Source organism: Hylobates moloch, unplaced genomic scaffold, assembly GCF_009828535.3.
Source record: "Hylobates moloch isolate HMO894 unplaced genomic scaffold, HMol_V3 SCAFFOLD_13, whole genome shotgun sequence".
Taxonomy (NCBI): Eukaryota; Metazoa; Chordata; class Mammalia; order Primates; family Hylobatidae; genus Hylobates; species Hylobates moloch.
Window position 1 is genome coordinate 17,294,349 of NW_026652288.1, and position 14,251 is coordinate 17,308,599.

Genomic DNA, 14,251 nt, shown 5'->3' on the forward strand with positions numbered 1-14,251 from the left:
CAGAAGACAAATATGATCAGACACCTAGAGATATTAAATACCCTCTTCCCTCCTGGTTATGCTAGACCAACACAGTTCAAGAAAAATATACGCAAGTCACACACAATTTTTTTTTTTTTTTTTTTTTTTTTTTGAGACAGGGTCTCACTCTGTCACCCAGGCTGGAGTGCAGTGGCGTGATCTCAGCTCACTGCAACCTCTGCCTCCTGGGTTCAAACAATTCTCCCACATCAGCCTCCCGAGTAGCTGGGACTAACGGCATGTGCCACCATGCCTGCCTAATTTTTGTGTTTTTTTTTTTTGTAGAGACAGGGTTCACCATGTTGGCCAGCCTGGTCTCGAACTCCTGACCTCAGGTGATCCACCCGTCTCAGCCTCCCAAAGTGTGGGGATAACAGACGTGAGCCACTGCACCCAGCCCACAAATACAATTTTAAATGTTCTAGTAGCCACATTAAAAATATAGAGAAATAGGTTAAATTTAATAACATATTTTTAATCCAATATAACCAAAATATTATCACTGTAACATGTAATCAATATAAAAAACTAAGTTATTCCTTATATTAAGTTTTCAAAATCCGCTGTGTATTTCACATTACTGTATATCTCAATTTGAGCTACCCACTCTTCAAGTGCTCCACATCTACCTGTGGCGCGGCTCTAGACCTTCTGCATTTTAATCAATGAACCTGAATCTTTTGTTACACATTAGGTAAACCATGCAAGAAAAAGTCTAGGAATCTTTAAATATTTCAACAGAGAATAACATGTTTTACATTCCCCAAGGAAGTGAGAGCTTACAGAAACAGGCTTTTTTCAATTTTCCTCATAATGAAAACTTTCTAATAAATACAGCTGTCCACAGAAGGAAGAAGCCTTGGACAGAGGTGATTACCCCACCATTATCCTTTCAAGCACCTGCACAGGAAAACCTGGTGGAGATTCTACACAGGGTAAATACAGAATATTTATACAGTATACTGAATGCCCTTCAAGATTCTCCCAACACCCATGATTCCATCAACTTTAACTTTTGGTTTTCCTGATTCTAATAAATTGTCTGCATTCCAGTCAGAAATTTATTTGCTGTACCTGCTTTTCTCTAGATTTTAAGAATTATTTTTCCTAAACTTGTACTGTCTGATATGCAGCAGGCCCATTTGCTACGTGTGGCTTTTTCTACTTCCAAAAAATACAATTAAAAATTCAATTTCTTAGTCACGATTTCAAGTTAGTCAAGAACCACATGTGGCTAGTGGTTACCCCACTGAATAGCATAGATACAGGACATTTCCACCATCACAGAAAGTTCTGTACCGTCTGTTCTAAATGAAACTGGAAAAGAGACCCAAACTCCTAATTGTTCTCTTTATTTGATGGCAAGTCTCGGTGTTCTTAATTTTGTAACGAGGCAGTATTGCACAATGGATAGAACAGTAGAATGAAACAGGATGCGTGGATCCCAAATCCAGGTTCTACCAGTAACCACGTCTAGACAGCCTTAAGTATAAATTTATTTTTTGTGGCTCCCAGTTTCTCATCTACAAAACAAACAGCCCGGATTAGGTGTCTTCTAAAGATAATGCTAGTGTAAATGTTTACAGAACTACATGTACCCTATTATCAATTAATTCAGCCAAAGTATCTTAGCAGAAAGGACTCAAGCCTTGTCCCCTACAAGTGTGATCAATAGCTCCAAAATAGAGAAATGCTTTATCTTTCTAGAATAAATTTTCTTTAAGAATTTAGCAACTTTAGAAGCTAAACACTCATCCAGAAAAAAAAAAAAAAGAAGAGTTTAGCAACTGAGTTTAGGGAACAATGATGCTATTTTGACTAGGACAGCAAAAAGCAAAGAAACCTGACATCCTTATTAAGATAAATTTTAGCCTAGAGCAGTATAGACTAAATTTTCTTGACTGGTCTATCAAATTAAAGGTGTTATATTATGTATTGACAATCCTGTGTTGAATTAATAAATTTTTTTTTTTTTTTTGAGATGGAGTTTCACTCTTGTTGCCCACGCTGGAGTGCAGTGGCACAATCTTGGCTCACTGCAACCTCCACCTCCTGGGTTCAAGTGATTCTCCTGCCTCAGCCCCCCAAGTAGCTAGATTATAGGCACCTGCCACTACACCCAGCTAATTCTTTTTTTTTTTTTTTTTTTTGTATTTTTAGTAGAGATGGGGTTTCACCATGTTGGCCAGGCTGGTCTTGAACTCCTGACCTCAGGTGATCCACCCACCTTGGTCTCCCAAAGTGCTGGGATTACAGGTGTGAGCCACCACACCCGGCCGAATTAGTAAATTTTAAACAACTTCATTGATAATAGTTACACATATGCTTCCTGTGGTCAGTTTACTCGTATGAGGCCATTTAAATCTTTTCTACACAAGTGAAATCACACTAAAAAAATGACAAGGTGTATGAATATGAAACACAAATTCACCAATTACCTGGATGTTAAAATGATCAAGAATTGCAATCAGCTCTTCTTTCCTCGTGGAAACCACAGAGCCTAGTTATGAGAAACATATGAAATAACCAAACTGTTTCTAGGGCATAACACAGAAAAAATGTATAGTTACTTACAAAATATAAATATTAATTAGCTTTCATTGCATCATCAAGAAAGGTACCATTGAATATGTATAAATATGAATGAACATGGCACAAGTACAGAGGAAGAAAAAGTACCCACATGCAATAATGGTGCTTATCTTGTCCCCATAGCTAAACATATTTCTCTCCTTATCTATCTCTTTTCAAAAACTAAATGCTCACCTCTTCTTTTATGTCATTTTGCACCTTTTGCTAACCATTTATTTCCACATGCTATAAAAACCCTGGTGTGACAGGAAGTCTAGGTGAGAACAAAATAGCACAACCTGTTTCAAATAATCCCCAATTCTGCTAATCATGTTTTTGGTACTATAATATTCTGGGGTAAAACAACCATGTGTAACATATGCACGTGTGTGTGTATGTATACACACATATATATATAGGCACACAACCAATCATGTTACAAGGAAGATAGTTCAATCAATACCAGCAGTCATCTAATTCTTTTTGAGTATTTCCTAATATTTTATAAGAAATGAAAAGAGAATCAAAACAAACCTGTTGCACTTTTAAGTTTATAAGACCGACTTCCATCTATGCTGATGTGTTGCTGTATAAGTATAGAGTTACCATACACACTGGCTTTAAAGGCATCATCTCCTCTGTTCCTCAATGTTATTGAGATATCTGCAGAGCTGAAACAATGAGGTTGAGCTAAGTTACATGAAGATACAGTGTAATCACAATACTAGGTTGCCACAATTTTCACATTTTTCAAAACCACCAAATAATTGGGCCAATTCATTTGTAAATTAGCTTTACATCAACAGCTGACACTGATTGTTCACTACAGCATAACGTTAACGATACTCTGCCTAACAAAAAAATAAAGTTGAGAATAAGTGAAGCTTCATAAAAAATAATTGACTGACTATTCTATCCATAACAGAAATAGCACATCTGCACAAAAACCATTAAGTTTCAGTTGTTTCAAGACATGTAGATAAGTTATACATTTTCCTATAAAAATCATGTAATCAACATTATACTGCCTGACTACTATAAGTTATATAAAGCATCATGCTTGACAGTAGGCCTTTAAAGAATGATGAAGTAAGAATTATGGTAAAGTAGTAACATTTTCAAAGAGGATTAGAATTAAGAAAGGTAATTTTATTTTTTCAATTCCTTGGCAATAAAAAATAAAACCATTTGATATCAAGAAATGTAACTACGCTGGGCACAGTGGCTCACACCTGTAATCCCAGCACTCTGGGAGGCCAAGGTGGGTGGATCACTTGAGGTCAGGAGTTCAACACCAGCCTGGCGAACACGGCGAAACCCCATCTCTACAAAAAATATAAAAATTAGCCAGGCATGGTAGCGCATGCCTGTAATCCCAGCTACTCGGGAGGCTGAGGCAGGAGAATCACTTGAACCCAGGAGGCAGAGGTTGTAGTGAGCTGAGATCGTGCCATTGCACTCCAGCCTGGGCGACAGAGAGAGACTTGGTCTCAAAAAAAAAAGAAAGAAAAAAGAAACTAAAGCCCAAAATTTCTTAAAGCTTTACTGGCATTAAAAAGACGTATTTTAAAATAGTACAATGCAGCTAAACACACATATAAAATGAGTATAAATCTGCCTAACCAATAGGCTCTGTTATAGTTTTTAAAGTTTTAAAGATAGTTTAGAGACTTACAGCCACGCATATTTTAAGATCTATAGGGGTAAAAAAAAATCTTTATTTGTGTACTCCAACTTGTGTTAAAATAAGACTTGGTAGAAAAACAAAGATGCTGATGAAGGACATTAATAAAGACATAATTTCCTTACACATAAAAGCAGATATTTTACCTGGTTCATATGAGCATCTGGCAAAATGCTAAAGTCCCTTAATTTAAGTGTTTTAATTGGTAATTAAATGAAACCTTTAACAGAACAAACTTGCTTTTGTGAATTTGTAATCATACTCTAAAACTGTTCCCATTTGTGGGAAATGCAGGAAGAAATACTCCAGATGAGCTTCACTGTGAATTACTGCTAAGACAGTAGACACAGTGAAGTGTTTGCTCTGTTGCTCCACCATCCTTTTCTGTGCAAGTGCCCTAGCAGAAAGGGCTTAGCAACGATATAAGTTTCCATCCCATCCTCTTGGGATTGAGCTAAATACAGAAATTTTTACCAACTGAACAGTCAGATTTTCTTCTTTAAAAAATCAAACTAAGGGCCGGGCGCGGTGGCTCACGCTTGTAATCCCAGCACTTTGGGAGGCCGAGGCGGGCGGATCACGAGGTCAGGAGATCGAGACCACGGTGAAACCCCGTCTCTACTAAAAATACAAAAAATTAGCCGGGCGTGGTGGCGGGCGCCTGTAGTCCCAGCTACTCGGAGAGGCTGAGGCAGGAGAATGGCATGAACCCGGGAGGCGGAGCTTGCAGTGAGCCGAGACTGCGCCACTGCACTCCAGCCTGGGCGACAGAGCGAGACTCCGTCTAAAAAAAAAAAAAAAAAAAAAAAAAAAAAAATCAAACTAAGAAAATGTGGTTAAAAAAATTTCAGAAGTCTGTAGTTTAGTTGATATTGTACCAATGTTAATTGCATAGCTTTGATAAATGCATCTTAGTTATGTAAGATATCTACATTAAGGAAAATTGGGTGAAGGATATACAGAAAATTGTACTATCTTCGCAACATTTCTGTAAATCTACAATTATTTCAAAATAAAAAGGTTTGAAAAAAATCAAATTAAGACATGATCAAGTCGAGAGATGGTGAATCCTGGGAGCTACAAAGTTATGGAGCCTCTAAATCTGGAGAAACCAATTTGGGGCATTATAGTCTGATAAGAAAATAGAAAAGTCTGAATAGAACAGATAAGCTCTTCGGAAACCACCCAGGCAGACTAATAAAAAGACATAACATACTCACAGATACTGGCAGTGAACCAGAGGCACAGAAAACATAAGATCACTTCCTTATACACATACACCCACAGACTAGGACAGTAAGACTTACAAATGCCTGCACATGCAAAGACACACAGCAACAAAGATTAGCAAAAAATAAGAAAGTACACATACTCGAGACAGTGATGGAGAAAAACACACTCACTTACCTGTACACTTTTCATAAGGAGAGACAGGAGAGCACAGTGCACACACACACAGAAGTATAGCCAATTAAGTTAGGATTGTGAGGGAGGTGCACAGAGGAGAGTTGCAGAACAAACCAAAGGGAGGGAGAGGAAGACAGAGGCCCAGAGACAAGACACACAGAGACAGCCAGAGATGCAATTAAAAGAAAGCCCCAGAGACAGAAGTGACTCAGTTCTTACAGGGTCTCAGTCTGGTCCCTCAAGAGACCCCGCAGTATTTCCTCTCTGCAGTTTCACGGATATATATCCCTGCATCTTTATGGTAAATATCCTTTCCTAGAGCTACCTTGAATAAATTGGTGTGGTTTTTCTGTAAAAACAAAATTACCTAATTAAGACAGATATGCCTCAAAAAAAATACAATTAATGGGATTTTTTAAAAGCTCCCCAAGTTGATTCTAATGAACGGTTAAGGTTGAGAACCACTGAAGTATGAGGGGAAGGGTGGCTGGCCTCTGATAATGTAGCTAATGAATATTTTATTTCATTAGCTAGTAAGATTACCTGGCATTAAGTTACTGTACCTCATGAAAACATTTCTTAAATGATTACATATATTTGCTCTCTGAATTATCAAACACCTCTCTTGATTACCAAACACCTACTTGATTATCTTCACTCCTAGCTACTCCTTGTATTTGAACTATCTTTAGTATAGTGAGAACTTCAGAGGCACTGATATCCTACTGCTATATAAATTTTCTTTTCTTTTTTTTTTTTTTTGAGACAGTGTCTCATTCTGTCACCCAGGCTGGAGTGCAGTGGCATGATCTCGGCTCACTGCAATCTCCACCTCCCAGGTTCAAGTGATTCTCCTGCCTCAGCCTCCCCAATAGCTGATATTACAGGCACCCACCACCACGCCCAGCTAATTTTTGTATTTTTAGTAGAGACGGGGTTTCGCCATGTTGGCCAGGCTGGTCTTGAACTCCTGACCTCAAGTGATCTGCCCAACTCGGCCTCGCCAGGATTACAAGTGTGAGCCACCGCGCCTGGCCTGCTATATGAATCTAATAAATACAAGAAAGCAAAATTCTTCAAAAAATAACATTTATTAAAAAGCCTCATAATTACTGCTAAACAAACAAACAAAAACACTTCTGCAGGAAGACAGAGACAACCGAGCTGGGCACTAGCTCTGCAGTCTTCCCCTTTACACTGATATCTGTGCTGATGCTCAATTTGGGTCAACAGCGATAGAGCCCAATGCCTGTAAATACAGGAGAGCCTTAAGTGAAAAGAGAGACTATCTATGAGATTTTTTTCAGAATGACAACACAAACAAGCAGTGCCACAGTAAGAATTTAGCTTCTTTCTCAACTCAGGAAGAATCTATCTACACGGAAGTAACTGGCAGCAGTGCACATCGATGAGAACAAGGAATAAGAAAAGTCATATAAAAAGATGATACAGCTGCTCCTTCTCTGGGTCACCAGCTCATCTGTAATAAGTTCTGTATCCCTGACTAAATAAATCAGGAACATAAAACAGGAGAATGAGTTTTTGTCCCTCTATAACCCTTGTGCCACAGCTGATGTCAAAAATTAGACAACTGCAAAGGCCCCAAGGCTACCAGGATTGGTATTAGGAAGGCCAAGGGAGGGAACAGTAAACTGTTTATGTTTAAGGAGAATCTAAATAGCAAAGGACATGAGGCCTTGGGTCACTGAGAAAGGTTTTCATGTGAAGAGATACATTAGGATTCATTCAGTCCCTGTGTCACTGCAAAGGCTTGGTGGATAATTAGAAGGATGAGTCCCAGGCAATGTCTCAAGGTACAGTTCTCTGGCTTCTCCTAACAGTATTAGGCAAGCATCTCCAAGCAGATTTGAAATATCCCAAGAAAGGAGGCCCACAGCCCCGGTGTCACAAATGGCGAGTGTAATGTTAGAGATGGGGGAAGGGAGGGATAGAGTCCTTAGAACTACCTCAAATTTGTGCTGGACCACACGGGCAACCATTCTTTAGGCAAAGTGAGACTCCTTCATAGACTTTAGATGTGCAATAGAGTAAGAGCAGAACTAAAAACCTCAACAAGCTGATTCTGCAAAAAAGCAATGATAGAATCAGAGACTATAAAAACAAGGGAAATTTTATAAATGCCAAATGTTTTCAATGAGGAAGGGGATAGATAAGAACAATAAAGATGTGGAAAAACTCTGCTTTTAGTTAGTTTTTTAGACAGAAGATTGAGCTAAGGTTAGAGTTTTTAGCGGTCACTAACTGTGTTTTAAAATATATTTCCCCCAATTTTGTACTGGAAAAGAAAAAATAAAATATATATAACTATTTCACTCTACAGGCAGCCATGTCCTTAGAAGTTGGTGATGTGTTTAAGCTAGTCTTTTTTTTATTAAATAGTATTCAGAGGACGGGTCTCAGAGAGAAGCTTCTACCCTGGTCTAAGTACTTCTCAAATGGGAAAAAAAAAAAAGGATTTAACTGAGAAAACATTTAACAGTGTATAAAAAATAATTTCTTCTTAAAGACTGTATCTGAAAATTCAATGTGCTATCTAGTCAAATAGACTTGGTGATTGTTTGGACAGCCAAGAAATGGATAGTTAAGTATAATCAACTGTGGCTGAGTGTGGTGGCTCACACCTGTAATTCCAGCACTTTGGGAGGCTGAAGCAGGTAGATCACTTGAGCCCAGGAGTTCGAGGCCAGGCCCCTTCTCTATTAAAAATACAAAAAAAAAAAAATTAGCCAGGCGTGGAGGCATGGCTGTAGTCCCCGCTACTTGGGAGGGTGAGGCATGAGAATCACTTGAACTCAGGAGGTGGAGGTTGTAGTAAGCCAAGATTGCACTACTACACTTCAGCCTGGGCGACAGAGTGAGACTCTGTCTCAAAAAAAAGAGTTTCTCGTGGATTCTAATGACTAGTAAATAATAATAACTTTTTAAAAATTTCTAAATATAATGAACTGAAATAGAGTTGATACTATTAACTTAAAGGTGTTAAAATAACTAATTTTTTGCTACAGATGTCATTTTGGTTGGTGGTGAAAGGAAGACTTTGCTGGACTGGGGCCCCATGAAGTGGAGACAGAAACTATGCTGGAAATTGTTATCAAATAGTTTTTTTCCCAAGGCCGTAGAGCATGGGAAATAATCTTCTGTGTATCTTTTCTCCTTTTTTTGAGTCAATTTGGAATCTTGGCGTAAGGTTAAGATTCCTAAGGCTTCTGAGGAATACATAAGAAATCTGCAGTCCTGATTCACATCCTGTCCTTGTTCTATTCTTTGGTAATAAAATAGAAGATAAATGGATATAACACTGAGCAGAAGGAAAAGTCTACTGAATGAGAAAAAGGATATTAGTGTTAATTATGAAAGTTTCAAAAGTTCTCCACACTGGGCATGAGAAAGAGGAATGGGAATAGCCTCATGCTAGAAGATGTATGACAGCATTTGGGGCATTTTCTTGTTATGAAAAACAAAGATCTTTTCAGAGGTATCTGGGGCAGTATGGAAAAGAATGAAGAGATAAGCCTGAAGACAGAACAGCTAGTGGGCAAAAAGCAGTGAGTCCATGATGATGCAAACTGGACAATTCATATTTAGCTATGTGATGGCAACCTATGACAAAAAGAAATATAAATGTAAAGCCAAAGAGAGTAGTGATATGACTATTCACCAAGGGTCCGGGATAGACTACAAACAGATCTGCCATTGTGGTCCTCAAATTAAACTCACTGGCAACCCACTTGGGTAAAGGGTATAAAATCAGAGTCAAAAAGTAGAATTCTTATTTTGGGACTTCTTAGAGAGCTAAAGATAGAAGTTTTGTGCAGGGACACTTTGGCTGGTCACTGATTTTGCTCTCCCTACTATCGTATCAATGTGGACTCACCGATGCTGGGTTTGGGTCAAGAGTCAGGAATTAGAAAGGTTTATAAACACTTGTTAAAAAGGGTACATAGATTTATTACAGCCATTTCTTTTAGCAAGTAACAGAAGCAAGATGGCCAGGCACATGGCAGTAAGTTACACAAGCTATCTGTCTTGAGAGGGTAACAGGCAACAGTGAGCCATGCCAGCAACAAGGGGTAAAAGAAAGGAATGAAAAAATAGGACACCTCTGCTCCTATTCTGGGACGGCACATCATTTCCAGTCATGTCTATGTGAACTGGGAATCTAAAGTATCTGTTTTCTTACTAAAGAACTGAAAATAGATGGTAGAAAGCAAACACTTACTTCTGTCCATCTTTCACAAAACCTTTTAAAGAGGATCCTCTATTAGTAGCAACTGCTCTTCCACCAAGACCAACTATGAGAGCTGTGAGTACTGCACTCTTCCCACCTAAAGAAACAGATGTTGAAGAAATCATATTCATTAAAAGAAAAAGGAAAAAGCTGACTCCTACCATGTAATGCAAAAAGATTTATGAATGAGACTCCCTTTAAAATAAAATGTTAAAATTCAACTATAATTTTCTTCCCGTGCAAAGCAACAACTTAAAAAAAAAGTTATATATGTAAGGAAAAATTGAGCTGCCACTATTAGCAAAAAAATAGTACATTTCAGGAATCAAATTTTTGCCACTAAAAAGAAAATGGTAAACAATCATTGTGACACCTTTCCAACCTAAAACTTTCATTGTACCACCTTGGCCTATCAACCTAATAAATGAATTTATCCCTCTATTTACATGTATATTATTAATTCATCTAATTTTTTTGACATTCTATTGGCACAATCATTGCTTACTGTAACCTCGGACTCCTGGGCTCAAGCTATCCTCCTGCCTCAGCCTCCTCAGTAGCTGGGATTATAGGCACACATCACTACGCCTGGCTAATTTTTTTTTGTAGAGACACAGTGTTGGTATGTTGCCCAGGGTGGTCTCAAATTCCTGGTTCTCAAGCGATCCTCCTGCCTTAGCCTCTCAAAGCGCTGTGATTATCGATGGGAGCCACTGGGCCAGCCAGAAACTACTATTAACATCCCTCAAAAGTAAGCTCCATGTGGATAGGAATGTTGTCTCTCTCATTCAATACTGTATCCCTAATATTAGCACATAATAAGTACTTGCATTATTTGTTGAATGAACTTAAGTAGAAAAAAATCAGCAAAGTCATATACATGTTTTTATATAATATTTTGACAATTATTATTTGTAACTTGAATATTATTCATTTTCTAGCTCTTTGAGAAGTGTACTTCTTTATACCCTAACAGAACTAAAATATTACAAGCTGAGGGCTAGGTATGGTGGCTCATACCTTAATCCCAGCGTTTTGGGAGGCTGAGGTGGGAGGCTCATCTGAGACCAGAGAGACCAGCCTGGGCAACAGAGAAACACCTGGTCACTACAAAAAATAAAATTAGGCACTGGTCACTACAAAAAATAAAATTAGGCAGGCAGGCTGGGCACAGTGGTTCACGCCTGTAATCATAGCACTTCGGGAGGCCAAGGCAGGTGGATCACTTGAGGCCAGGGGTTCGAGACCAGTCTGGCCAACATGGTGAAACCCCATTTCTACTAAAAATATAAAAATTAGCTGGGAGTGGTGGTGCACACTTGTAATCCCAGCAACTTGGGAGGCTAAGGTGGGAGGATTACTTGAACCTGGGAGGTGGAGGTTGCAGTGAGCCAAGATAGCACCACTGCATTCCAGCCTGGGCAATAAAGCAAGACTCTGTCTCAAAAAAATAAATAAATAAATTAGGAAGGCATAGTGGCATGTGCCTGTGGTCCTAGCTACTTTCAAAGCTGAGGCAAGAGGATAACTTGAGCCCAGGAGTTCAAGGGTGCAGTGAGCTATGATCACACCAGTGCAGTCCAGCCTGGGTGACAGGGAGAGAGAGATCCTTTCTCTTTACACACACACACAGACACACACACACACACACACACACACACACACACACACAGAATATGGTAACCATTTTCTGAACTCCATTCAACCAATCCAATCAACTATTATTAGCCCATTATCTTCCACAAAGTAACACAAAGTAACTAATGCACACCCCTTATTAACCCAATTTATTTCCTGGAATGCCTTTAAAGTTCCTATTCTAACTCTCTTTTCTTCATTAACAAATGCACTGTCTCCACTATTTGCATTATTTCCTCTTCTATTAGGTTTTATTAATAAAAATCATTGTTTAAAAAGTTAAAAGACCTAACTTCAGAACCCATCAGTATTTATTTCTTGTCCCATGTGACCCCCTCTAAAACAGTGATCCCCTTGTCTATCTGTTTCTCCTAGAGACACTTTCTTCTTGACTGAACAATAAAGTAAGAAAAACAACAGAAGGGACTGCAGAGCTACACATAACCTAGCTTCCTATTCTAGCACTGTCACCAGTTGGTAGACTCTGGCAAGCCTCCTCTCCCTGTGTACCTTCTCAGCCCAGCAGCCAACACCTCATTCTTGGCGGGCCTACCACAGAACTGCCCAGAAACTTTCTGCCTCCTGTATTTTTCCCCTTCTAATCCATTGTCCACAATGTGGTCAGTTTGTTTCACGAATTGTGGCCATGCCATTCCTTTACTCAAAAACTTTAATTGTGGCCGGGTGCAGTGGCTCACACCTGTTAATCCCAGCACTCTGCGAAGCCGAGGCGGGCGGATCACTTGAGCTCAGGAGTTTGAGATCAGCCTGGCCAACATGGTGAAACCCCATCTCTACTGAAAATACAAAAATTAGCTGGGCGTATAGGCACGCTAATCCTAGTTATTCACAAAGCTGAGACAGGAGAATCGCTTGAACCTGGGAGGCAGAGGTTGCACTGAGCCGAGATCGCACCACTGCACTCCAACCTCGGCGACAGAGGGAGACTCAGTCTCAAAAACAAACAAACAAACAAACAAAAAAACCCAAACCACCAAACAACAAACAAAACTCTAATTGGTTCCCCACTGTCTTCAAAATAAAACTCCAAACTCTTTAACATGACATTCAAGATCCTCAACAATATTGCCTAAAGCATGACTCTCCACAGTTAGCTTCTGCCTCTCTCCAACGTCTACCATACAATAAACTATATAAGGTTATTCACCAGTTCCTATACACATCTACCTCCACTTCTCCAAACCTTAGCTGATGAGCAATCTTTGCCTGGAACATCTCAGCTTCTTCTTGCCAATGAGACCTACAGAATCAATAATTTTCATTCAAGAACTGGCACAAATACCACCTCCTCTTAAAGCATTTATTGGCCACCTGGTGAGAATTACTTTTATGTTTGGATTGCCAAGTCACTTCATTTGTGCTCTTACAATGTTTAGTAAGGTGAGACACAAGGCTGCCTCAATTGCAATGAGGATCACTTGTCTACCCTTCTATGGTATAGATTCCAAGATAAATAGATTAAAAACATAAGCAGGAAATGTTTATCCCTATTGCTTAAGTAATGTACCTAGAGTTAACTCAATATTTTCTTTAAGTGTACACTGGCAGCAAATACCAAGAATATTCATAACCACAAGTTATACATCTATATAAAAAATACTTATTAGCACTAATAGTCACCTATTTCAAAAAGTTAATGTACTCTAATCTCAAAGTACTGCTCAAAGTCAAACGAGGAGGGAAAAAACACTTACTTCCATTGTTGCCAACAACAAAGTTGACATTAGAACCAAACTTAAAAGGTCCAAGCATTGAATGACACATGAAGTTTTTTAGGTGAATACTCTCAATTATTCCAACTTCTGCAGCAGTCTATTAATAAAAAACAATGGGAGAAAATGGTCAATCTAATTCACTCATTATAACCATTCAAAGATTGTTGGCATCAGAAAGACTAGCACCATCGCCAATGAAAAAATTTACAGAAAGTGAATAATGGTAACTTCAATGAATAAGATGAAATTAAATGGGAACCTTCTATGAGTCAGTACTCATTCCAAAATCTTTAAAGGATTTAAAAGTGTATCACCAGGTTTTTTAATATTGGCAATGACATTTTGGGTCTGATAATTTTTTGTTAGTGGGGGAGTCTGTCTTGTGCATTATAGGTTTAGTGGCATCCCCAGTCTCTACCCACTAGATGCCGGCAACACATACCTGCCCCTAAGTTGTGACAACCAAATATATGTCCAGACATTGCTAAGTCCCTGGGGGGCGCAAAACGGAGAGAGAAGAATCCCCTTTGTTGAGAACTGCTATCCCAATTGGCATAGCAAAACTTCCTATGTACTTTATTTAGAATACCTCTGAAAGATGACGATCCAGCCATGCATTCAACACTGAATTCACTATCTGACATTCACTATTTCAATTCAAAGAGCAGAGTACATGTTCTTAAAAAGTAAAGCCTGCTCTTCTTGTGACTTTGTCACTTATTATGGCAACTGTGTGACTTTTGGCAATGTATAAGGAATATACAGTTTCCGAGTCTGTAAAACAGGAATATTTCCTATACTGTAAATATTATGTCAGCATTAAGTTAGATAAAGTTTACAAATTGTTTAACAAAGAGTTTGGCAAATGGGTAGTCACTTGCATTTTGTAGTTTCTAAGTACCAGAACAAATCAGCCTTATTTTATCAGCCCTTCTAATTTTTTTG

At 38.7% G+C, this 14,251-nt stretch overlaps 1 protein-coding gene across 5 annotated transcripts in view; it reads right to left on the reverse strand.

Moving 5' to 3' along the window:
- Positions 1 to 14,251, reverse strand: part of SMC6 (structural maintenance of chromosomes 6) — a 158,544-nt gene that overhangs the window by 111,367 nt on the left and 32,926 nt on the right. For all 5 annotated transcript variants that reach the window (XR_009209497.1, XM_058427001.1, XM_058427003.1 and 2 more), the window contains 4 exons: positions 13,286 to 13,403; positions 9,924 to 10,029; positions 3,127 to 3,263; positions 2,460 to 2,521 (listed from right to left, as the gene is read on the reverse strand). Coding sequence is in view for 4 of the 5 variants with exons in the window: in XM_058427001.1 (XP_058282984.1) it covers positions 2,460 to 2,521; positions 3,127 to 3,263; positions 9,924 to 10,029; positions 13,286 to 13,403 (423 nt within the window). In the remaining variant the exon portion in view is untranslated. The remainder of the gene's footprint in view (positions 1 to 2,459; positions 2,522 to 3,126; positions 3,264 to 9,923; positions 10,030 to 13,285; positions 13,404 to 14,251) is intronic.